Consider the following 27,378-nt stretch of genomic DNA (forward strand, 5'->3'; position numbering starts at 1 on the left):
GCATGTTTCTGATCTCACAAATCCCGTATTCAGGCCATAGCATCTTATACTCAGGGCTAAGATTTCCACAGTAGCGTTAACATTATTATCAAAAACAAGTGTGCTCATATGAGCATACTACACTTCTCCTCCCATAGAGTCCCTTTCTTCTTCAAGGCACACTGCTCTAGAGGATTCTCTTCCTTTCATGGATAGTTTTACAATGTACAGTAAAGTGGAGTACCGTGGAAGGATGGAGATGGGAAGCTCCCATTCTGTGAATGTATATCTTGTCATGGGAGTTACAATCAAAAGCAGTATTCCAACTCTCTCTCTCTCTCTCTCTCTCTCTCAATCAGTTTAATTTGCAGAATTAGTTCAGATCACAGAACTTGGCTGTCTAGTGTGTAGAACCTGTGTTACTTTGGGGCACCTTTTTCACTGACGAAAAGCATAGCACACATAGCTTTACTGAAAGAGCGAAGATCAGAGATCTACATAAATTCAGCCTGGTGAAGGGTTAATTTTGACAATGTTTATTTGCAGAAATAGCAGCTAATGAAAGGCATGTGACAGTGATAAATTTCTGTAACTAAATTCTAGTAGAGTAAATAAGAAAGCCCAAGAATTTGATGTTGAGTAGAAAATTCTCTTTCTATTAAGCAGTATGACTTATGAGAGACTGGAGAACATCCCAAAGGACATGGTTGCATTTGATACAGATTGGAATTAAGGAGAAATATGGTAACTTTGAGATTATGAGCAAAAGAAACTGCCTAGGACAGTGAAAGCTTAATTAACATTCGAAGAACCTTAAAGCAAGCTGAGGCAGAGCAGCCCAGGGGGAGCAAAAGGAACAGGAGGAAATGCTAAGCATGTCTGCAAAAACCTGACACTTCAATCAGACAAGAATGTTGATCACAGCAGGCAAGCAGGCTTTACTGGAGGAAAAGGAGTTGGCCAACAGTTGGTAAGGGAGACAGGGAGTAGTAGATTGGACAATCCCATGTAACGTTGGCAGTCACTAGAAAGGAGCAAAGCAAGGCTGGTTGATCAACTCGGGGGGACGGCAGAGAGGAACGCCAAGAAGAATAAACAAAGGTTTTATTCTGGAAGAACTTTGACCATTCCACTGCTGAGGTGAGTAGAAACCGGATTCCTGAAACAAGATGTTTCCCTATCAGTTTTTAAATACACAAATTCCTCTACATTGATATACTATACACAGATAAACACATTACCATTGTACAGTTCTTGGGACTGAAACAGTAAAAGGGTGCTTGCAGTTACATGTAGAATTATGCTCCAGTGCAATTCCTTATATTTCTTACCACAGCCTTGCTTGAACTTTCTTGCAAATCCCACAGAAGCAAGTGGTTATCAGACACAGAAAGCAACTTTTTCCCATCTCCCATTGGCTCCCAAGTGACACTATATAAGAAAGAAAGAAAGAAAGAAAGAAAGAAAGAAAGAAAGAAAGAAAGAAAGAAAGAAAGAAAGAAAGAAAGAAAGAAAGAAAGAAAGAAAGAAAGAAAGAAAGAAAGAAAGAAAGAAAGAAAGAAAGAAAGAAGTCATGTAAATATGAGAATTCTGAAAACATCCATACATAATATTTTTGGGGGGTTCATTTATACCTTTTGCATAACCACTGTCTTCAGAAACCACATTTGACAAATGCCTTCATGACTGTACTGCTATCTGCAGAACACCATACATAGCAATACACAATAATGTTAAATAATGCAGAATATCACTTATTTTATTTCAAATTTTGTATTTATTTATTTATTTATTTATTAGATTTTTACCCCGCCCCCCTAGACAATGTCTATATCCTACTTCCTAGCAAGAGCTCTTAAAGCAATTTATAAGTTATATGCCAGAATGAAACTAATAAGAGCATACTGTTAATGTGAGAGTATTACTGAAATGAGGAACGTAAAATCTACATGTTATAGCCCTCAAATCACTTTGGGGGTTCGCCCAACAGGCTTCAGGAACTGATTTGTCCTCAAGAGATCAAGCCAAGAAGGTAAAGCAAGGTTACTTTCCGCTCCTGTCTCTCTCTTCTTTGTCTTAATTCAGTTACTCAGTATAACTTCTTGACTCCTATTCATCTGGCTTATCTTCATAATCAACCACTCTCAGAATCTGGAGGAAGTAGGACACAAGTGGGAAGACCCACTAAATAATTCAAGGCCTGTTGTCTTGGTTCCAGCTCAAGAAAATAGGTGGTCGTGAAAGTTCTCCTTCTGACAAAACGTGTTAGTGGAAGCTGAGGTGGGAAGAGTATGTGCAATTCCTCATCACTGCAAGCTCCCTCTGCTGCGGAGCACTGAGTGACCATCCAAAGCAGATTTTCATGGAGCACAGGGAAACAAAGAGGAAGAGGAGGTTCTGTGGCTAATTTGACCTCCGTTCACACAATACTGTACTGGGTTTCACACATTACCAATGCAGTATCTGTTACACATGTTAGCAATGTACTGTAGTATCAAAAGCTCACATATTCTCTTCTTCAAAGGAGAACACTGGAGCACATTGGTCTCCAAGCCTATACAGGTTTTGAATTGTCACAACCATGAAATCCCAAAACCTCTAACAGTATAAGTAGAAACTGGCACCATTTGAGATTTACTGCCCAGGCATGATAGCAAAGTAGGCTGAAGTGCCAATCAATGGCTTTGTTCTGCCTGGTTTATTGACACTAGAATCCACGTTCAAAGATCATTTCTGTAATTTGAAATGCCACTGTCTTTCCTATTCAGAAATGTGAAGAGGAGGAGAGTAACATCCCCCTCAGAATTATCGAAATGTGAACGTTATTGCATTTTAACATTTTTCTCTGAGCTGTAACAAGAAGGTGTTAATAGCCTGACAGAAAGAGTGCTAACTAGAAAGAAGTATAACTCAACCAATACACCTTGAAAAGATTTAAGACTATTCTTGTCAAGATGGACATTTTATTTCACTGCTAATTTATTTTATTGAAAATCATGGTTCACTTTTTTATGGGTGCAACTGTAGTAACCCTTCAGGGTTTATGCTGGAAAAGAAGAGTACTGTTCTTTTTTGAATAAAAAATAATCCTGTAGTAGAGCTACCTGTACAGTGGTGCCTTGACTTACAACTGACTTGGCTTGCAACCAATTTGAGTTACAACCAGCTCTGGTCACAACAATTTTGCTTTAGCTTGCAGCTGGTGTTTTGAGATACAACCGGAAAAAGACCTCTTTTCCCCATTGTTCCTTCCCTCCCTCCTTTCCTGCCCTTTTTTTAACCTTAGAGGTCATCTTAGGTTAAAAAAAAAAAAGAAAGAAAAAGAAAAGAGTCTCTCCTTAGTGGACGGATTAACCGCTTTTGCATTAGTTCCCATAGGAGAATGGCCGGAATGGATTTATCACTCTTCAATGTATTCCTATGGGAAATGGTGCTTTGAGTTACAACCAACCTGAGTTACAACCATCATCTGGAACGAATTAAGTTCGCAACTCAATGCACCACTGTACCTGGAAATGATAGTCACATGAGGATGAAACCCAAAACCTGTCAAGCACAAACTGACTTGATGCTCGGATGCATCCTGACTTATGTTTCAAATAAGATTTTTTTTAAAAAAACAAAAAGCTTACTGTGTATCTTTTTTGCTTTGTTTTAATCTTCAGAAATGTCCTTGTTTTCTATCTATAGAAATTAAATGTTGAAGAGGGAAGTGCCTCAGTCACCATCAAAAAGGACGGCACCAAACTGAGATTACTATCAGGAAGTACTCATAATTTGGGTTCAATTGACTGTTTTGATTTGTTTTGGCTTTGCTTTGCTGGGGTGCCACCTGCATTTAATCTCCAGATGTTCTAATATGGTGACTGCCATATTTCTTGGTGCTTCTCCTATGAGCCACATCAGGAGCTGTGTCCTTTGACAAAAGGGAGTGGAGAGTACCCCTAAGCGATTGGTAGCCCTCTGCCTATAGAAAGAGAGAGAGACACACACAATTGATCGTACAACCCATGAGACGAAAACTGATACTATTGCACTCTGAAGCTGGTTCTTCAAATATGCCATCACTCTCTTGAAATTCCAGTTTAACATTAGATCCTGAGACTTCAACATCTAGCCAGAATGATTTGGGTGGCGGGAGGTGGGGAGCTTTATTATGTCTTTTTTTCCCCCTTGCCTGACCATAAATGTTGAAGTCACAGGATCTAAAGTTATACAGGAATTGACTCCTTTTGTCATGGGGGGGGGGAGTTGTTAAGGGCCATGGGAGATCTTTGTAATTTGCCACCAGGCATGCTATCCTGGCTTCCCCATGGCAAAAAGAGATTCCATGGGAGCCTTGCGACCTGTGTCAGGATGCAGAGGGCAGACCTGGCAATGTTTTGTTTCTTCAAAAAAAATGTCATGACTGATGATGTCAATGAAGAAAAGTCTATTAAGCAAAGTGAGGAACTCAGCTGTGGATTATTACCAACTCTCCCCTGCTACTACAAAGTATAGTATAAAATAATCTCTCATCCTCAAGAGAAATTAGTGAACAATTAGGGTGTATGTATGTGTCAGTCTGTATGGCTCAGGAGCTAAAACAAAAAGCAAAACAGGATTTCCTAGTTACATTCTATACTATAACTGAGCTCTTAAACATACTATTACTTGTGTGCAACACAAAATTCACACACATTCCCACAGGAAAAGGCACAGAAGAACCAAAGAAAGATGGTTACAACAGCGTGTGTTCACAGAATGTTTATTGTTTTAAATTCTTGATACTGCCTGAAATATTTGTTCTAAAAACTGCAGTATGTGTGTATGGCTGAACACGCCCCCATATTTCTAGTACTGTATGTGTTTTTACCTGCAAAATCCATATTTCATATAAACCTGTGCCAAAGAGCACAGGTCTACCCCGTACTTTTTCTCATCCCAGCAAATATAAAATATGCAGAATCCTACCCGGCCATATTGCCATAGGCTGTGTTGTCAAGGTGACAGAGTAGCTCCAGGGTTTGAGCGTTGCTTGATGAATCATCAGGGGATTCATGACTGCCTGATTCCAATTCCTTCGGCATCCTCCAAACAGCCGCACATGTCATGACTTTACTGTCTGAAGCTAAGGAACAGAGGATAATGTCAACAGATCACAGCATGGGGAGGTGGGGAGATAATCTGGAATAGAGCGCATCAGTATTGTTGCAACCACAGGCAAAGCACAGCACATCTGCCATTTAAAATATTTAAATAATCCTATCGAGCTTGGCTCTGACAGTACAGCACACAGACATCATGACTGGTGAGCGAGCAAGCCTGTAATGCACAGCCCATAAGGTTTAACTCTCGTTTCTAAAATTCTGAAGCTAAATTTTGGGTAGCTTATGAAATTTCACTGGAGGGACTCCCCCCCCCCCCCAATGTGCTGCTTCCTCTATGTTCATTTCAATTAACACTGGAAATTACAGAGCTCTCTAGCTGTGGGCACTTTCCCGCCCCCCCATACTAATAATACAGGCACAATTTTAAGGTCTCTCACTCTGGCTATGCTGAATTACCTTTAATATGCATATGTGGCACTAAATCACCTCTTTTGCAGAGAACACTGTAAAAGCTCTGTATCTACAGAACTCCCTCCCATGCTAGGTTCAATTTTCACCATAATGTTCAAACAGTCCGACAAACCCCTCCTCACTTACTGCCCCCCCTGAATTAAATATGAAAGGTCCCTGCCAGCTCCAGATTTACCAGGAGATGGGACGTGTACAAAATGAATACCCACAAAGACTGCTAGTGCAGAGGGAAGGTGAAACCATCTAAGCAAAGAATGCTAGTCCTTGGAAGGTTTGGGTGGTGGTAGTGTCCATCTCCAGATCTTTGAGTGTCTTTCGCGCAGCATTTATGCTTTCAGGCTGGTAAAATGATTAGTCAGCCTGCTTTATTCATGTTTTGTTTTAAAGATTTATTGTGGAGTACAACAAACATCTATACAGGGTGGGAAAGCAGAAGCAGCTGTAGGACTACTAATGGCAGTTGTTGTTGCCATCTTGATAGTGGCAGCAATAGAAAGTACAGATACTTTACCACTCTCTTTCTTACAATAGTTTTTCAAATTCAGTTAACGACAAGAGACACTGGCTGAAGTCCTGTTGCTTGGCAAAGTAAGTCATACTAAAGTAGGTCCACTGAATCAGTGGGGAATCTGACAAGTCAACGGCTCCATAAGCCTCATTGATTCAAATGGGTCTACTCTAGCTGCAGCTTTCTAGGAATAGAAATAGAACTTCACTGAGCAAAAATAGCATACAAATGAATGGGTGGATGTGTTTGGGGCCAGAAAAATCCCCCTGGAAGCCACAGGTGATCTGCAGGCATCACATGCCCCCTTTCTGCAGCAGAAGGAAGAACATGGGAGTCCTCCGTGTAAGGCAATCCCTTCTGGATCAATGGAAGAAAAAGAACACTAGGACAGGTGGGAAGAGCAGTTGGGTGGGTGGGTGAGTGGGAGACATTCAAGGAAAGAACATCAGAATGGAGAGTGGCAACTCAAAGATTTGTAATGCATATGAAGCTGAGTAGTGCTAGTCAAGAGAGTCAGTAAAACATAACAGATCTAACTCATTTTTCATTTTCTTTCTATCTACTACCAATATTTGAAAGGCAAACCAATGCCTACGCTTCAGAAACATGGCTGCAATAAAGAAAATTAACTGGAGATTGGCTAGACAGATCTCTCACTTTCAAAGTACAACTACTGCTAAATGTATCAAGATTGTGCCTATCTGCAAGCATAAGACAATCTGTTGAGTAGGAAGGTATCAGGTTTTCACATCTTGCAAACCTGGGTGACATTCTTCAGAGTCTAATAAACAAGCCTCTTTCTTAACTGAGAGGCTAGATTATGACGTATCTCATTTCTGCTCATATGCTCAAGACACACAAGGTTTTTTTTTCCTCTCGGTCTCAACTAACTTGAGCATTTGTCCATCCCACACCTCCATACCTTCTTGGTGTGTTTTTCACTGTGCTTTTGAATCCCCATCTTCAAGAATGCTCAGCATTTTCTACATTATCACTTGTTTTACAAAAGCCACACACTTCAACTATTATGGAGCCCTGAATATCCAAAGCTTTTCATAATTTTCAGCCAGAAAGGAATGATGAGTGTACATGATGGGAAATGGTTGTGTGTACCTATCTTGTATGCCTTACATGAGACAGAAATTGCCCAGGAGTCAACAGTACAAGGTGACTTACTAATTATTTATTTACTACATTCATGTCCCTCCATCTCTTCCAGGGAGCTCAGGATAGTAGAAGGTACCACAGGGATGGGGAAAACCCTGTGAGCTCAACCTTGTATTTTGAGCTTCATGACCAACTGATGAGTAGAGAACCTGTGGCCCTCCAGGTAGCAGACTACAGTTCACATCACCACTGGTCATTCACTATGCTGGCTGGATTGATGGGAATTGGAGTCCAACAGCACTGAATGCTGACTGACCCTTTGGAGGCAAAAACAGAAAACCAGGTGAGGATTATGGAAAGGGCACAGTTGTCTGGAACCCTAAATAGGCACACTCCAGTCTGGAACCCTAAATAGGCACACTCCAATATTCATCTGAGCAGGAGGAAGTCTATTACAGTGGGGTCTCAACTTATGAACGGCTCAACATACGAACGTTTCGACTTACGAACCGATCTCATAGGAATATATGGATTCGACTTACGAACTTGGATTCGAGTTACGAACTCTTTTTTCCCCTTTTTTTAAAAGCTAAGTCATCTTAGGTTAGAGGGAAAAAAGAAAAAATATCCCCCTCTAGTGGCAGAAGGCGGAATAGCAGCTTCCCATTAGTTTCTATGGACGAAAAGAGCCATAGAATTGGAATACGGATTAAATGGTTTTCAATGCATTCCTATGGGAAATGCAGATTCGACTTAAGAAATTTTTGACCTGAGAACTGCCTTCCAATACGGATTAAGTTCGTAAGTCGAGACCCCACTGTACAACATGCATCTAGTCCTCTAATGATTGTTAGATGAAACTCTTTCCACAAAAACTTTCTTCTTATATATGTATACCACAAGGGAGAATGACATTCCCTCAGACCTAGACTCAGTTCCTTGAAACACTACTCTATAGAATTTCAGGCACTCGTGGCTGGTTGTTCTAGTAGTTTTAGTGAAATTATTTCAAAGAACTAAACTTGACTTTATCAGGCCAATATATTTTCTCAAGCCTATCTTTTAGTTTCAATATACTTTTTGTCTTCCTGATGAGCTGACAAGAGTGAGCTGAACCACTTTGAGGCAGTGAGAAGTCAATCTTTCTGGCTGCTGTGTTTTTTCATACTCTAATATTTTATTATCATCTAACCAGTGCTGAGTCTCTGCAAGGATATAAATCTAAGCTTTATGAAAACATAAACTCTTCCTTTCACACACACACACACACACAGAGAGAGAGAGAGAGAGAGAGAGAGATGAAGGTGTGGTGAAGCTCCGACTTTGAAGCCATCTGTTATATTTTTTTAAAGTCAAATGATTAAGCACACCAGCGTCCTGTTGGCAACATACATTACTGAATGCTTCTTCCATGTACATCACAGCAAAACTCTGAAAGAGTCACCTATTGACTTGCACAGTTTTAGAAGGTCGTTAGTTCTGCAACTCCGAAAAAGCTCTAAAGTACTTTCATGTCCCACCGCAGAGATAACAAAGATGCCTTTGCCTCTAAACAAATCTGAACTTAAGGTGGCTATTAGGCCCAAGCATATGGTGCTTTCCTCCTTCATACGCATGGAAGGCAACGTAGAGAAAATTGTAATCATTTATGTACCATGTGTGGCAATTGGTAGAGAATGAAGTGACTCCAATCAGCAGAACTTCACTTATGCACTGACAGTTATTCAGCTGGGGGATCAGTAAGACTCCTTTAAGCACTCACAACATAATGGCTTTGTTTGTTTGTTTTTGTTGTTTGTTTGGTTTGAGAACTCTCAACATTATAAAAGTGATATTGGTTAGGAGTTTGAAGTCATAATCTTCAAAAGACAAACTGCTGAGCTGGCTATCCGCGGTCATTTTGCTTCCTGACCCATGATGATTGTGGGGGACACTATCAACTCCTACACAAGATCAATGGTCTGACGGAAACCACAGAGTCGCTCACAACCTACAGTGTTCCTGTAGTAGATACAGGAGTTCAAGACTTTTATCAGAGAAAGACTGGCCACCTCTTCAGGAAGAGAGAAAAAACAAAATGTGATTCCTCAGATGCTTCTTTCCCTGTCTGAACACATGATCAATAATTCTGACAGTGTTGTAAATGAGTTCCTCCCCCTCAATTTCATTAGGGGGGAAAGAACTGTTGGATCCTGCAGATCCTAGACCCTCAGGGGCTCAGGAGGCTGAACATCCAGAGGAAGGTGACCCTGGGCCTGAGGAGGAGGCGGGACTACTTCCCAGCCCACTAGGATGGCACAGAATACAGGCCCAAGTCTGGACAGAAACCCCTAGGTGAAGAGATGGAGCAAAGGGCTCCTCCTCAAGAGTGAGGGCTGCCCTTGAGAGAAAGCTCTTTCCCTCAGGGAGACCAATAGGCCATATACTGCAGCTGAGCTGCTAGATGTTCATGGACTGCAACTCCCAGAAGCCTTCACCCCTAGCTGTGATGCCAAGGACTTCTGGGATTTGCAATCCAAGAACACCTGGAGACCAAGGTTGGGAAGAATTGATTTAACCCAAGGTTTTATTTATTCGACTTGTACACCGCCCACACTCTGCAAGAGTCTCCAGGTGACTAGGACTGATGATATTGTTTCCTGTTTCTCCAGACTGCCTTGCACCCTGACTTAATTGCTGACCCCTTGCTGTTTATGACTTCTGGACTGCAGGACTCCACTTCTTGGACCAACGCACTCTTTCTTTTTTCTCCTTCTGTATTACCAGCCTGGCTTGATACTGAAATTCTTCATGGATTTAAGTCTTTGGATCACCCCTCCTCATCCCTTGACTTTCCTGACTAGCCAACGGGACTCTGGCTGTGAGATGTCTGTACACTGCGATAAGTCTGCACAGATTTTGTCCTCAGGTTACCTTACCTGGGAATAGGACATTTCTTAACCTGCAGGTAAAAGCAGCCTTGATTGCAGGGTAAGCTGAGTGAACACCTTTTAAAAGTTCCAACCCAATGGTCAGATCTATGCAAACATACTGCCTAAAGCGTAAAAGTGCCATATTGTTATATATTTAGCCCCAGCGTATTTATAAACTCTAAATCCAGCCTCACACTCTAGATCAACTATTACAGCAGAAAGTGAGCAAAATAAAACCTTCCAGATTTTGTTATATTGCTACTTCCATCAGCCCTAGCCAACATACATCATAGCCGAGGCATGATGAAAGCAGCATCTCAATAACAAATTGAGGGCTGCATCCCCAGATTAAATCTATTGATTACAGTTTCATGTTTTTCTTCTATTTTTATTACATGCTAGGTAAAATTTCACAGGCTGGGTAAAGAGCTTCCAACTCCCGTTGACCCATGTCTGCCACACTGACCCAGAGACACACCGAAATCATCAATGTGCTATTTTTTCTTCCCAGAATTACTCTGAAGATGAAGGCAGAGGGTGGAAGAAAGGAAGTCTCTGTCACTGAATATGAATATTTTATTTAAATATTTATCTAAATTCCTACCAATGCTTGTTTTTAATTACGGTAAGCTGCTTTGAACAGAAGTTTAAATATCACAATAAGTAACAGAACAGCAGCAGCAAAATAAACAAACAGGAACAAAAGATGATCTTTTCTTGGGGGGTCAACATGGGTAACAGTCACGAGGAGAGAGTGGTAGCAGTGAGAACATCAGGAACATTATCACACTTTTCTGTGGATGGACTCTCTTGTCCATCCATATTCTGGATGCCTCTGTGCCACGAAGTACCAAGCAAAGCTGCATGCTGTATGATGCAGCAATATGCTTTCAGCGACCAAGGTCTTTTATTAGGAGCCCACCAGCTTAAAACTAAAGAGGTCTCAATTTCTGCAGTGACTTTGCATGTCACTCCATAAATATTACTGTGCTGATGTTAATTTTGTAACTTCCCAAGTGACAAAATTCACTTATTCAATAAATGTGGCATTACAAAAATATTATACTAAAAATAATGTTTTAAAAGTAATGCTGGTTATTAAACATCATTATTTCCTGGTACGCCCTTTGTAGAAGGCACAGGTGTTTGCATGCTGCCCCTCAAAAGGAAATTACTCATACACGTTCAATAAAGAAACAATACTTTATCAGAATGATGACCAATTTAAAATTACGGACATATATAAAATATAGGTAAAATTAAAAACAAATTAGAATGTTAAGATTAGACTATTTTTGACCAGAAGTGGGCTTCTTCAATAGTTTTATCTCAGCCATTTGCTAGATCTTCTTTTGTACACATGGTGGGGCAGAAATTAGATGTACGTAAGTGCTGCATGGATTGAATTTCTCGGTAGAAACAGAATATTTGTCCTGTATCCAAGCAGCCCCATTTTACTTGATTATTTATTTAATTAATTGTTTGTTTATTTTATTTATAGGCCACCTCCACCCCGATAATGGACCAAGGTAGCTGATCTTTGATCTTCCTACTTCTATTTGAAGATTATTAAGTGACTTTCAGATGATCCGGCTAGAGTCTGATCCTGGTGGGAGACACTCTTCGACATTCATCCATTTGGCAAGGTGAGTTGTTTTTGTTCTCCATAGTTTTAACTTTGCCTCTTCTGGTTTAACATTTAGAGCTTGAGATGTGTGCAGAAAAATTTTAGCCATTGTCTGGGGATTAGTGTCCATGAAGTGGGTGGGTATGGTGCTGTATTACCTTATTTTGTTCATTATTTGCCAGCAGCTCTCAACATACAGCTGGAAGGGCAATGCTAGCCAAACTGTAGACTTCTTCAATGGGGGTAGGTTGTAGGCAGCCAGTTCATTCAGAGCTACGCCCACTGGTTCAGCATGCACTGTTAGAAACAATAACTCTTGTACTTCGCTGTTAAATGTTTGGAGACAACTCCCAGAAATCCTAACCAGTACTGGTAATGGTCAAGCTGTCTGGAAGCTACAACTCAACCTTGGGAGTCAATCCTTTAAACTGAGCTAATAGCTCTGTATCACTTCTGCACAGACTTCAATAGCATACTACCACCAATACTATTCATGAAAGCAGAGTGAATAAGCATTACTAAAAATCTCAGTTCTTTTTCTTGCACATCTTGATCGATGCCATAGTTCCCTAACATGGGTACTCCTTTCATGCAACAGTCACCATAACTGAAAAACTACTGCTTTTGGTTTTCAACACACAATTTAGTTTTGGAATATTGTCAGACGTTGGAGAAAATCTTTTAACATTTGAAGCAACACAAATAGAAACAGAAGAAAGGATGATTTGCATGGTCCCTCTTCTAAGAAAAGTTGTTCACACTGAAAGCTGTTCTGCCAAGAAACCTCTACAAGGCTTTACCAATGAGGTACAGCAGGGGTTGGCAGACATTTGATCTGAAGAACCTACCTTGTTTTCCCTGGGATCCTGAACTCAATCATCTGGCGCAGGGTGCAAAATAGTTGCACAGGAAGGGGAACAAAGAACTGAGAAACAAAGTAACTCTGGGCACATATTCAGTTTCAAAACTTGGAAAAGTTGTATTTTGAACTACTGTTCCCAGGCTTTGCTGGTTGGAGAATTCTGGAAGTTGTAACTAAGTATTGTATTTTTCTGTGTATAAGACACTCCCATGTATAAGACGCCCCCTTCCACTTTTCTAATCCAAAATAAAGAAAAATCAGTGTGGCTGAGCAAGTGTAGGGGGAAAGGGATCAAAATGGCGCAGGATCACTTTGATCCTTGCTTTCCCCTCCACTTGTTTTTGTTCTCTCCTCAGCTTACTTCCGTGTATAAGGCGAGCCTCAATTTTTAGTCTAAAGATTTTACACAAAAGTATAGTCTTATACATGGAAAATATGGTAATTAATTAATGAATGAATGAATGAATGAATGAATGAATGAATGAATGAATGAAGGAAGGAAGGAAGGAAGGAAGGAAGGAAGGAAGGAAGGAAGGAAGGAAGGAAGGAAGGAAGGAAGGAAGGAAGGAAGGAAGGAAGGAAGGAAGGAAGGAAGGAAGGAAGGAAGGAAGGAAGGAAGGAAGGAAGGAAGGAAGGAAGGAAGGAAGGAAGGAAGGAAGGAAGGAATTTCCCAAGTTCATCTCTGTCTTGCAATTTCTTTTCCAGTATTAGAACTGGAGCCTACCCACAAGGCACATATATTAAATCCCATATTTCAGCTGAGCTTTCATGATAAGCTTCTAGAGTAGTAAGCTAAAGAATGGGGAGAAAAGGTGCAAGAGTGATTATGGAGAATTAAGGCACAGCAGGTAAAAGCTTCCAGGCCTCACAAGCAGGGCTGGCTGCTTCAAGAAGAAAGGAGAATGAATCCAGGAAATGGGAATGGTGATTTGCCTTCGCGAATATATTAAATCCAGGAAATTTGATCTAAAGTACATCTCATCTATGTTAGTTGTTTTTCTAGCTCACTCTAAGCATGACCGCCTGGAGTGTGACAAAGAGGGCACTGGCAATTGTGTTTTATGACAAAGCTTAATTCTAGCACCATTTAGTAAGAGGAATGCCATGATTACATCTAGTTGTGTTTTTGGACTACATCTTCCAGAATTCATTACACAATTCTTGGAGTTAAGAGTCTAAAAACACAAATATCCACACCTTAAGTTCAATAGATCCACATCCTAGGTTACAGCTCTATGCATCTTTCTCTTTGTATAAAAAAAATCATTAAAACCATTTGCAGAAATCTTATGGCTGATCCTTTTCACCCCTTGTTAATAATAAGATTGATAAAACCTTTACTTTTTAAGCATAAAAGTTCCGTAGCTTTACTCAACTCCAGACACATGGTTACAGACACTAAGGGCTGGAGAGGCAGGTCTGTAAGTAGCAAACGGACTTGTTATTAAAGCAACAGTTTTGAAGACTGGTCCCCTAGAACAGTCATTTCTCAGGGAGCCATGTGGGGCCATAGACTGGAAAAAAATCTTCACACACCATCAGATAAGGCTCCTTACACAACTTATACAATCCCCATTCAGACTCTATTTCTTTCATACTGTGTTTATGGTTGTGGATGAGAATGGCTGCTCTAGAACACAGAACACATGATTGGCGTTTATGTACCAGTGGAAACTTCCTTGCTTTCATTAAGATAGCTGAATAATATTGCTGAAAAGGAGCCTTTGGAGCTGGTAATGAATTTACTCAATCCTTTTTCTTCCATTAACAAGACTTCTTTTCCTTGTGAGGAACTGTTCTATAGGATGCGTTGTTTGTATCTCAAGAGAACTTAGCTATTATTTTGCCTTTATGTGAAAGCCAAATAACTAAATTTGTAGAGCTATATTTTTTCTGTCCAAAACTAGCACATTCAAGGACATAGTCTGTTTTCAGATTTTCAGATGTGGAAAATGAGTGCAGGAAGAGGAGGCATCAAATAGATCTGCATTTGTCTGAGAACAGAAGATTGCTGGTATTTCATGTCGAGAGGCATATGTACCCTTGAGTCAAATGAACAGAAGTGTGTGTCCTGGCCATGGTTGCATTGCACCCCAAGTGCTTTCACTCGCACACGTCCGACCAAAAGGTGCTGTCTGCAGAAATCCATGCTGGTGCTAGCTGAGCCGAGGCTTCAGTGGCTGACAGGACTTGCTCTTTGATGCGCTCAGGTGGTACAAAGCCAGCTGGCTGCCATTACTCTGTTGCCCTGGGAACCACAATTGAAGTGCACTTCTAAATCTGCACAGGAGGTACTTCTGCACCATTGCCACAGCAGCTCTCGCTGTGCAAAGTTAAAGTCGCGTAGCAGCTATAGCTACAGCCCAGCTGGTGCCCATTAATGTTCCCTGTATGACAGGAGCAGGCAGCTCGTCTTAGATGCCTCATTCTTGCCGCTGACAAAACAGAAGGATTTATCACTCCTATTAATGGAGATGAAACACACTTCGCCTGTTTGAATAGGAGGGAGCTCAAAAATGGGAACGATGATTTTCAGGATGGCTTTTTAGCCCTGCTACCTCTGGGTTCTGCTTGCCATCATTAAGGTGCAAAATGCATCATTTTTGGCAAAAAGCCAATTGCTCAGATGCGCCACTGACCTTACCACTGAGTAAATCCCGTAGAAGTGGTCGGCTAATTTTAATAGACTGAACTGGTTGGCTGACAGACAGAGACCTAGTAAATGTACAAGTTGAAAATCTGAGCAAGATTAATGGAGAGCAGGTTAGATGTTTTCTGAAAGCATTCCACTCCTCTTTGCAGCAACAGAAAGCTTTTCATTATACTATAATAACAGCAGCAACAACAAAACCACCATTTCATAGAATCAGATAAATTAGTCAGTGTCAATAAGCTCGGTTATTTTTTAAAATGGAGTTCATTTCTTTAAAATCATTGTTTCAGCTCTTCTCTTGTTCCTTCAAGAGCCCAATTTAGAGCTCTTTTTTATCACAACAAATAATATAAGTACCTAAGAACCACTTGGATAGTAACAAACATTAACATAAAGTGAGGAAAGAATAGAGGCCATATAGTTAAGATAAAGCAGGTTGGTAATTGATCGGTTAAGCACATTTTGCCAGTTTTTGCATGACTGCTTCAGAAAGCTACCGCATGCACATTTGTGTTTACATGACTGATAAGTGGGTATCCTATTTCATAAAAATGAGAAATATAATTTCCCTGTCTAAGGGCACCATACCTGCCTGATCAGTTTAACAATTAACACTACTTGCCAAACATTCGTATGCCAAGTTGACAATAAGTTAGGCCAGGCTATCCACTGAGCAGCAATTACCCATCTAGCTGGCAGGCAAAGAATGACTGCAAGAGATTTAGGCAGCAAACTTGAATTTTTGTTAACAATTATAACAAGTCTATTTCTGGACATGAAAGAAATCTTATGAATTGTGGTCTTGCCCATTCCTTTAAGAATCATTTCACAAAAGTTACGTATCACCAACTGATTACATGCTCACCAACTAGGGTCATTTTTTTTCTCCTCTGAATCTCAGAATTCTCCACTCCGGGAGCTTCAGAGCTTAGGGTAGGCTGAGCTTTGGCCTAGTTGCCTGTTAGAGAAGGAAGCTGCCCCAGCACTTGCCTTACAAACCAAAATGGTGTTTGGCTATTAAACTATCTGCTGAAAGACCCAATCTAGTGGCCAAAATGGAGGTAAAGAGCTTGACATCTTGATTTAATAAAGTGGGAAGAATCTGGATTAGTAGGATCTTTATCTTTTCTAAGTACAGTGGTGCCTTGCTTAACGAATGCCTCGCTCAATGATGAATTCGCATAACGATGGCCTTTGCTGGAAATTTAGCCGCCTCACCTAACGATGTTTCCTATGGGGGATTTTCGCATAACGATGTTTGGGACCTTGCTTCACTTAACGATGACAGTTTTAGGTCCCCTGTTTCGCTTAACGTTTATTTTGACAGCCCTGTTTTCGCTATTTTAAAAATATTCTAAAATGTTTAAAATGCTTGGAATCGTTAGTGCACCTAATAAAACCTTCGTTAAAGTAATTTGGCTTTGTTCTGAGTCTTTCTGAATTTTTGGTGATTTTTTTTCTCCATTGAAATGTATTGAATAGGCTCCTATTGGAACGGATTAACCGGTTTTCAATGCATTCCTATGGGAAATGGTGTTTCGCTTAACAATGTTTTCACATAACGATGTTTTTAATGGAACCAATTAACATCGTTATGCGAGGCACCACTGTATATGTTTAGCAGTACGCCATAAGTCAGATGTTGGTTCACCTACTAAGACTGAATTAAATACAGTGGTGCCCCACTGTGAGGGTTCGTTGTTAAGGGGGTCAGTCACTTTCAATAAAGACCGAGACTGATTCTGCATTTATTCGAACATCAACAACAACTGGAACATTATGAGTAACAACTTTCTCTGTCTCTTGTTATCCCAATCCGGGGCGCAAGGGTGTCCATAAACTTCCCACAAAGGGGTTACTGACCTCCATAGTCCAAGGTCCAGTTAAACCTTTCACTGGAATCTGGGTTTCTGGAGCTTCTTCATCAGGAGGGATTAAGGGAAGGGTCTCTTCGTCGCCGCTCCACCCCCATAAGGATGAGCCTTCTCCAAGGTCTGCCATCCATGGCCAGGGTAAACCCCCATCTTCTGTAACTCCGCCAAATGCCATGCTTTCTTTCATTCTATCTCTTTAGCTACTGCCTCCCTCTCTTCCCTCAACTTACGTCTCCACTCTTTTGCCTCCGTTTCTCCCCAGTATGAGGGACGGAGTTTCAAACCTTGTTTCCTTCGTCTCTCAGCCTCCTCATGGGGCACCCGCATCTGCTCCCATCTTCCCGTCCATGGATCTTGTAGCCAGATCCATTCCCACCCTCCTGGGATCTCTTTGCATTTTTCTTTTATATCCCCAGATGCCGCCTCTATCTCCTCCTTCCCTTTTCCCGCCAAATCTTGTCCCGGCCCTGATGACATGGTTAACTCCTTCAAGGTCTGTACCAGGTCACTGGTGTCTATACCCACGTCTTTTGGCCCCCTATCCTCCTGCATTTCTCCCAACTCGCGGGTGTCCACCTGCTTGTCTTCGCAACGGGGTGGTGAAGGAGGGGGAGAGGTTTGGGTTTTTTGGGTCCGCGACGGGAGTGACGGCACTCCTACATAGGCCTCCTGCTTGGGGGCCTCACACCCACATAGCGACGTTAATCCGTTCCTCGCCTCTGGAATAACTTACCCCCTGATATTCGCGCGGCTCCCTTGCTGGGTATTTTCAAAAATCAACTAAAAACACTGATGTTTCGGCAGGCCTTCCCCTCAGCCAATTCCTGATTTCCCCTTTCTTTCCTCTTCCTAGTGTCTGTCCCATCTTGTCCAAAGTTTTTTCCCTTATATAAAATTGTTTTAATTACATTGTTATATTTTTGTTGTAAGCCGCCTAGAGTGGTCTTAATCGACTAGATATAATAAAATAAATAAATAAATAAATGTCGCTATCCGGAAACTTTGCTAAATGGAGGAAGAGGAGGACGTGAAGGGGGAGTCAGGGAGCCAGACGCCCGGCCCTTTCCCTTCGCCCGCCGCCTCCGCCGCCCCGGGAGGAGCGAGTCGGCCAAAGCGCTGCTCGCCGCCGGCCCTGGGCTTAGCACCTGCTGTTTCCTCCTCGAAGGAAGAGGAGAAGGGGGAGTCGGGGAGCCAGGCGCATAGCCCTTTCCCTTCGCCCGCCGCCCCGGGAGGAGCGGGCCTGACAAGGTGCAGCTCGCCGCTGGCCCTGGGCTGAGCGTCCGCCGCCTCCTCCTCAGAGGAAGAGGAGGAGGTGAAGGGGGAGTCGGGGGCCAGGCGCACAGCCCTTTCCCTTTGCCCGCTGCCTCCGCTGCCCCGGGAGGAGTGAGCCGGCCAAAGCGCCGCTCGCCGCTGGCCCTGGGCTGAGCGCCCACTGCCTCCTCCTCGGAGGAAGAGGAGGTGGTGGAGCGGGAGACGGGGAGCCAGGCGCACAGGCCTTTCCCTTCGCTCGCTGCCTCCTCCGCCCAGGGAGGAGCGAGCCGGCCGAAGCGCTGCTCGCCGCTGGCCCTGGGCTGAGCGCCCGCCGCCTCCTCGGAGGAAGAAGAGGAGGTGGAGCGGGAGAAGGGGAGCCAGGCGCATGGTTGCGCCAGGGCCCTTTCCCTTCCCCCGCCGCCCCGGGAGGAGCGAGCTGGCCGGCCGCCAGCTTTTTCGGCCAGCTGACCGGCGGAAGCTTGAGAAGGACTACGGGGGGAGCCCTCCCCCGTGGTCCTTCTGAAGCCCCCACCGGTCAGCTGGGGGAAAATGGGGCCTATGGGGAAAAATCGCAAAGCGATTTTTCCCTATAGGGAACATCGCAATGCGATCGCTTTTGCGATCGCAAAATCCACATCGCTATGCGGAGTTGTCGTTAAACGGGGCGCTCGTTATGCGAGGCACCACTGTACTGAGAGAAGGGGAGATTCTGTTCAGAAGCTTTATACAAAGCACCTGAGGGAACAATCCACAACCAGAGCTTTGTTATATTTAATTTTTTAATTGCATCATGCAATTTGGATGGAGAGATCAGCTGATTCAGAAGACTTCTGTGCTCACCCAAAAGATGCTTTAAGGTTTTCCCAGGGTGAGGCTCATCAAATGCACTCTGCTGACCCCTGCAATTTCCCCAAATGTGGGAAACTCGACTGCGGAATTTGCAATCTTCAATAGCTTTTTTTGTCTGGGTTACTCTCTTCCTTTTAGAGCAGGGTGATATTTTATTTATTTAAAATATATTTACCCCACTTTCTCCCTAAAAAGAAGCTCAATCCAGACAAGACAGAAGTGCCGTTAGTGAGTACTTCACTGGACAGGTTGCAGCGTCATTTCCCTGCCCTGAATGGGGTTGCACTCCCCCTAGAGCCTAAGGGCCAGGGTCCACAGCCTGGAGGTGCTCCTGGACTTCGGTCTAACTCTGGAAGCCCAGGTGGACTCAGTGGCTAGGGGCACCTTCCTTCAGCTGAGGAAATTACACCAGCTACGGCCCCACCTGGACAAGTAGAGTCTCATGACAGTTACACATGCACTGGTAACATCCCATATACTGCAATGCGCTCTATGTGGGGCTGCCTTTGAAGACAATTAGGTGACTGCAACTGGTTCAGAATTGAGCTGTGTGGTTGGTGAGTGGTGGGGCCACTAGGGAACTCATCAGGCCAATTCTGTTTAAATTATATTGGCTACCAGTTGCGGCCCGGGCCCAGTTTCGCCACCCAAAGACCTTTGGGTAGTGTGAGCGGCATATAAGTTAAATAAAATTAAATAAAAATAAATTCAAAGTGCTTGTTTTGACATATAGAGCCCTAAACGGCGTGGGCCCTCGATACCTGAAGGACCGCCTCCTTCCATATAAACCTAGCCAGCAATGAAGATCTAGCCAGGGGGCCCTTTTGAAAGAGCCATCCCTCAAGGAGGTAAGAGGGATGGCTTGTAGACAAAGGGCCTTTTCGGCAGCTGCCCCCAGACTATGAAATGCCATCCCGAGAGAGATTCGTCTGGCGCCGATGCTGATGACATTTCGGCGCCAGGTCAAAACCTTCCTGTTCCAGAAAGCTTTTAAATGAAATAATATCAACTGTGGGTCCTGATGGCAATTTTTAGTGTACTGTATTTTAAATTGTATTTTAATCGTTTTTCTTTTTTTTACTCCATTTAAATTGTTGTAAGCCGCCTGGGGACCTTTGGGTAGTGCGGGCAACATATAAGTTAAATAAATGAATGAAAAGGACCCAAGGCAGCTCACATCATTAAAAGACAATATTTAACACCTAAAAATGGTAAGTATACAAATATTTTAAAAGAATTAAACAAATATTATATTAAAAACTGTAAATAAAATCTAAAAATTGTAAACCGCCCGGAGAGTGCTTGTAGCACTATGGGGCGGTATATAAATCCAATAAATAAATAAATAAATAAATATACTAAAAATTCATTTGAAAGGAACACGGCACAACAATCCATTTTTTAAAAAAACCTTCACAGACAGCTGGTCACTAAGGGAAAATCTGCCTGAAGAAAAAGGTCTTCATCTGCCTGTGGAAGGACAACAAAGATACGCAACACGAGAGAGCAAGAAGGCACATGTGTACTACAAATGTTGCTTTCCCTGTGTTGAGGGTAAAACTGCACAGCAGGGTCCCATGCAGGCTGCTCACACAACTTAGCAGCTTGAAAAGTAAGAGGTTCCATATCAGTCAGGAATAGAGACAGGGGTATCGATATACGAATGTCACAGCACAGCTGGAGTTAATGAGGGTCTGCCCCCTGGGGCCGGGCCGTCCACTCACATGTCTGGCAGCAGCAGCCTCACTCATCTTTCCAGTCACTCCTGGAGCCCCGCTCAGCTACCAAAGGCAGCCGTGCAGGGAGACTCAGCCTCCCTCCCCTTGCCTGGAGCGGCTAGCCGAGCAGGAAGAGAGCAGAGCTCTGGGAACGACTGGAAGGATGAGCAAGGCCGCCACCACCAGACGCGTGAGTGGATGGTACGGCCCCAGGGGTAGACCCTTGTTAACTCCAGCTGTGTGGGGATACACGAATATCCCCATCTCTAGTCAGGAATCCTGCACAAAGTTTTTTTTAAAAAATCTTCATGCAGCAGAAGTTCACCCTCATTACATGAAAGTCAACAAAGACAGTGATGAAAGGGGAGAAAGTCTGGAGCTACAGCATTCAACCTTACTACTTGCCCACCCCCGCTTGAGTTTGTGCTATTTACTGAAAAGTCAACATGGTGCACAACTGGTCTATGATGATGAAAAAGACTGCATCTCCGAATCCAGACTGTTCCACCTCTAACCATTCAGTGGAAAATGGGAACAGGTGTGGTGGCTCAATTTATGATTAGGAAACCTGGAGCAGCTAGGGTTTCTGGTTGCACACACAATGGCATCCAGACTATTCCCACCTTGTATCAAACGTGCAGAAATCATGTATGGAAGGAACAGGCAACGTCCCTCCATACACACCAACTGAACAGATGACAGAACATGGGAATGGTTTATCATCAGAAAAATTTAAAGTATGCACTTCTCTGTCTGTCGTCTGTCTGTTCCATGTGCACACATATGGGCAGCTGTTTGGATAAATTAAAAGTAATTTCAGCACCATTTTACTCTTTCCTTAAAATGTCAATCATTTAAGAGACCAATAAAGTGAAAACTGGAGTCACCACTCCCTAGGCAATTCAGACCTGTGACTCCTCCATTCTCTTTCCCATAGGAATGGCCAGTGCAATGTGGATGGGAGAATATCCTCGATGATGCCCTAAGCAGCTTCTAACAGTGCCATCTATTCTACTCCCCTAGTTGCAAAAGGGAAAAGACCAGGGATGCCCATAAGAACAATGAGACTTAGTACTTCCAGTTGCTACACTCCCAACTCTGAGGCTAAGGCAATGGTAAGGATTAAGATACAACTGCAGAGAACATCTCCACTCATCTCTGAGCATCCAGGTTGGTTGCCTGTCCCACTTGCCAGATGATGGGAACACAGTCACCATAGCATAGAAGTTTTGGAAGCCTGCTATCTTTCAGGGAACACATTTTTTGTGCTGTCCTTCTTAGACACATTTAAAGATATTTTAATAAAAACCAAACTTCCAGGTACTTAAAATGTATCTGAATATGACATTTAAAACAACATTAAAGGTGCTATATTGCATACTTATCTCACCCAGTATTTCAGTATAATAGTTATTTCTGGCTAATGGAAGAGGTCCTCCACATACTTGTACAGCATGTAAAACAAACATGGTAGGCAGTTTTGGTCATGAAAGTTAAGGAAAACCAACACATTGAAAACAAATTACAATACATTTAGAGCATGGGATTCCCCTACTCCCAGAAAAGCCAAATTGTTGTTGGAAAGAATTATTTACCTAAGATGGCATAGAGCTCTGGTTCCCAGCCTTGAGTTGGGAACCAGAGGACTGCGACTCCCAGAAACCCTGGCCTGTAGAGTTGACGATGAAGGCTTCTGGGAACTGCAGTCCAGGAACATTTGGTTCTCCAAGGTTGGGAACCACTGGCATAGATGACAGGGTACAAAATAAGTCGAAATATGAGGAACTAGACAGTTAAATTCCTATTCACATGAAAAAATGGAGTTGTGGCATCTGCATACTTCTATCAGATCAATTTTAAAATATACATGGTGGGGCAAAGAAATTTTGCTATCAGATGCTGAAGAGCAAATAATTCTGCTGCCCCTTTCCGTCTACATGCAGGTCCATTCAGCAAAGGCTGGCTAATTTATTTTGGCCTTCAGACAAAAAAATAAAATAAACCCTGGAAAATACAGTACCTCCTCTGGTAGTAAAAATATACTAACGATAAATTAAGTATGTAACCACTTGTAGACCCTTCATTACACCTCACATTTGCTGCTAGAGAGACCGGCTTCACTCTGCCCAATGACAGGATTGTCCTGAAAATGAAATTATTCCTAAATGTGCAACGGAAAATATTCTCTCTCTCTCTCTCTCTCTCTCTCTCTCTCTCTCTCTCTGGTACAAATTTAATTCTGTTTGGTTAATTAAAACAATGGTTCTATAGCCATAGGTAGACTTGGTACTGGATTACTTTGCTTAAAAACAGAATTCATCCGGTTCTAATGCTTTGTTTGGTTGCTTTTGTTTAACTGAAAACTGATCCAGGAGACTTAGCTGACAAGTGTAATAAGAAAGCCTTTAAATAAGTTGGGAATTCAGAATGTGCCAGGTACCCACCTATTCTCAGTCAGAAATGCTGTTGTGTTAAGTACAACATCAGACAAATATTTTGGATGTAAAGAATCCAGAGCTGGTTTTGCATCGGGAGCAACTGACAGCAGCAGTGAAAGATCTGGGCCGGTTTAGAAGATGCTATTTATCCACCAGGCCAAAGAAATCTGTGCCACATTCAAATGTTAACTTTCTTAACCAATACTAATCCCTGCTCTTCCAGTTCAGGCCGTCATTCTCAACAGATGATTAAATCTGGGTTGCTTTGGCGAGGACTGCATACCGAGAAGAGGGTCAACAGTGGTGGAGAAGTCTATCAATTGTCCCTGCCCCAATGCGCAGCCATCTGGGGGAGGACAGGCAAAGTGCCGTAGTTCTGGAAAGAGATTCTGGTTAATGCAATGCTAAATGGTGTTGTCCCAGAATATTTGAGCCCCTCAGAGGATAGGATGTGTTAATGACTGAATGTTTTTGAAAGAAAGAAAAAAAAACCAGCATTATCTCGAACCCTCTTTAAAAAGGTGATTTTTCCACCCAATCTTCAAAAAGCCTCTTACCAGCAGGGCAAGGTATTGTGTTCATAAGAAGCAAACAAAGAGACCGTCACCCACAGTTATGGGACTTTTGCCCTCTGCTGGCTCCTTCCATCATTACATCAAGATACGCTATTGTGTATGGTCGGGGGGTTTCTCTGTCTCACACACACACACACACACACACACACACACACACACACAAGACAGACAGACAGACAGACAGAGTCCTCCCACCTCCCTGCAAAAGGATGTCACTGTGAGAGTGTGCTTTCTAGTCAAGCCTTCACTTTCACAAGGGAAGAACTTTGAACGTAGCTACTCTGGCAGACATAGATTTAAAATATATATGACAGACGCCTTTGATTCCTCATCTCTTCTCTCTTGCCAGCCAATGCACACCCCAGTTCTCGGAGAGAAAGAGCCCTGACTTCTGTGAGCGAATGTGCTCTTCAGCTCCGCTGGAGATAAGCCATCCTTTAATCAAGCTGAACCCCCACCCGCAACCCCCCAACGATCCGCCCCAGTCAATGCCGAGGAATGACACTGCCCTCTTTCCCCTCGCATTTCCATAAAGTATTAGAATGCGGCTCTTTTAAATCCAAATAAGAGGATGCGCCAAGCAAACGTGCTCTTTCTCTCTCCCCAGTATTAAAGGTACAGAACGTATATGCTGAAGTCTTAATGAAATGCAAGACCACACGTCTCCACTTCTTCCCCCTTCCAATAAAGTCAAGCAATGCAAATGCGAGATCCCAACAGTATTATTAATTCTGCTACTTCCCACATTGAGCCGGGGATGCTGGGGCAGAGAGGTATACATTACATATCTATTGTGCCAGCTCATCTCTCTCTCTCAGGGACAAAGGCTTTCACCCTGAAGTCGAGGGCAGGTGGCAATGCCAGTCTCTCTGTCCTCCAAGGATTTTCCACAGAAGGAAAAGGTGAAAAGTGGGGGGCTGGGGGTGGGGAGAGCAGATTTAATTTCCTACAGCTGTCAAGCTGATGTGATAAATCGGCATCTCTACAGCTACCAGTGTCAGACTTCATGAAACTGTCCTGGTTTTAAAAATGACAGTATCTTGGCATATAACAGATTTGTTTTTAGAAGTGACTTTATAGTGGTATTTATGCCTCTTTGGAATCAAGCAATCTCCCTGTCCCCCACCCCTAATATAATGCTGTTAAGTGGTATTTTAGAGAACAATCTAAGGATTGTTTATTCATTTATTACATTCATAACCCGCCCTTTGATAAATGAGCTTAAGAGAGACGGTCTACTTTATCCTCACAACCTGAGATGAAGCTGGGAGAAAGAAGGACCGTTCCAAGGACTTCTGGTGATATCAGTGGGGGTGTAAACATGGACCTCCCATGTCCCAGAGTCTCACCACTACACTACGGTGGCTACCGAGAAAAGGGTTCATTAGACGTCCTCAGCACAAGCTCAAGCTACACATTCAGAGCGACTGACATATATTTGGCCATTACAAGCACATTCATTTCAGGTAGAAAATTATAAATGGAACAAACAAGTGGGAATAAATGAATGGAATCCTATCTCTGCTAAAGACCTTTATCAAGTGCTTTGCATAAAAGTCTTCTACAAAATTATTTCTTTCAAGGTTGCTCAAAAAGTAATTTTGGAACACTACACTTTCTTTTTATGAGTGATCAGTCAGAGCCCGTTAGTATTAGTGATGGTCTTCAGGCACACACATTCCTCTACCATGGCTGACTTAGAAGCCCTTGGAACAACACAGCTGCCAAAGTCCAATTTTTAAAAAGAAGACATAGCAAATCAAACACTGAGTTTATATATTTAGTCGCTTCTGCTCAGAAGACTAATATCATTTTGCAATATGAGACTGTGCCTAAAATGTGCCCCCTTTTGTATTTCACCTAATAATTAGATGAACCGTTCACATTTCTGGAAGCAATCTTTGTGATACCTAATTCACTCAATAAAGGCTGAGGAGGTCTGTACAGCATTATTCATGGCATATTTTTGTTACTATTATTGAGCCATTCTGTTTCATACTGTAGGGAAATAGCTGCAGCCCCAGCTAAAAGCATGTTGAACATTAAAAGAGATATTTTGGTGACGCCTGAGGACATCAAAGCTTATTATCCTTATCCTTATTACCCGTATTATCAACAATAGAAGCAACACCATGGGATATTCAAAAACGTTTACCAATACTGAAATCACAAGCTGTCTCCCTTGTACCTCACATTGCTAAAGGGAGCAGAGGGCACAACTACACGAACGAGAAATGCTTAGACCGCGATTACATTTTTCTTTCATACCTTCTTCCACCTGCATCCTAATACTTGATAGCAGTCTATTGTTAGTGCTCTGTATCACAAAAAAAGACTCTTAAAGTGCCTATGCATATGTATTATAAACTACGGAACATGTTTTGGAAAACAATACTCCTTTGCAAGCAGCAAACGAGAAATAAAGATGGAATACACTGAAATTTAATTACAGTGAGCACCTTCCCTTTTCCCGCCCCGACCCTCCGTTCCTCCTCTTCATGACAAATACTGAAAAACTGTCTTGTTGCTTCCGCTGCAACTCCAGCCCACCAAATTCCGGTCTTTTTACTGCATAATGGGACAGGAGCAGTTTCTTTTCTACTCAGCCATAAATGATCCCTCAAAACCATCTTCTAATACTGAATGAATGGCAAGATCTACAATATGACTATTAAATCTCTCCTGCATCAGTGACTTTCTGTCAGTGGGATACAGGAGAGATTTAATAGTCATTATACGGAACAGACACACGAGCTGTATATGTGGCGTGTCAATTTAAGCCATTTTGTACTCTTTCTGTAGTACTAATTAGAATCTCTGTTTCAGATATTCCCTTGTATTTAAACATGTTCTACCTCTACTGAAGAGTGCAGGTGTGGAGATATATACAAATGCAACATGTATACCAAATCTCATTCTCTTAATAGCAAATAATTCCATCAAATTATCTGCACTCATGAATTCCTAGTTATAAACTATGCTCTAAGGGGGGGTGTAACTAAGTTTTGCAGTTACACAATTTATGTATGTATGTATGTATGTATGTATGTATGTATGTATGTATGTATGTATGTATGTATGTATGTATGTATTTATTTATTTATTTATTTATTTATTTATTTATTTATACCCCGCCCATCTAGACAGATAGTCTACTTTGGGTGGCAACAACCGATTGCAAAAGTGGTAACATGCCTAGAAATCACAACAGCAAATTTCCTACCAGTGGTGAAAATGGAAAAGGAAAGGAACTCCACTAGCATGTTGTTTTTGTCTACTAATTTAACAGTGGCTTTAGGCAATTCTGTAAAAGAAAAAAAATCTGACAAAATCTGAAAATGGAACAATCCATGGATTAAATTAAACCAAAAATCTCCCTGTCCTCAGTGAATAACCTGTGTAGGAAACATACAATTATGAACTCCCGTCCTTTGTTTTTTACTTTCTCAGGACAATCAGGCACA

At 42.3% G+C, this 27,378-nt stretch overlaps 2 protein-coding genes across 4 annotated transcripts in view; both read right to left on the reverse strand.

Moving 5' to 3' along the window:
• Positions 1-27,378, reverse strand: part of EIPR1 (EARP complex and GARP complex interacting protein 1) — an 80,978-nt gene that overhangs the window by 37,514 nt on the left and 16,086 nt on the right. For all 3 annotated transcript variants that reach the window (XM_020782609.3, XM_020782608.3, XM_020782610.3), the window contains exons 4-5: positions 4,933-5,089; positions 1,311-1,410 (exon numbers count right to left, since the gene is read on the reverse strand). In XM_020782609.3, the coding sequence (XP_020638268.2) occupies positions 1,311-1,410; positions 4,933-5,089 (257 nt within the window). The remainder of the gene's footprint in view (positions 1-1,310; positions 1,411-4,932; positions 5,090-27,378) is intronic.
• The window catches only part of LOC144587799 (uncharacterized), an 887,030-nt gene that overhangs the window by 33,880 nt on the left and 825,772 nt on the right, over positions 1-27,378 (reverse strand). The gene's annotated exons all lie outside the window — the stretch shown is intronic.

Source organism: Pogona vitticeps, chromosome 1 (genome assembly GCF_051106095.1).
Source record: "Pogona vitticeps strain Pit_001003342236 chromosome 1, PviZW2.1, whole genome shotgun sequence".
NCBI lineage: Eukaryota > Metazoa > Chordata > Lepidosauria > Squamata > Agamidae > Pogona > Pogona vitticeps.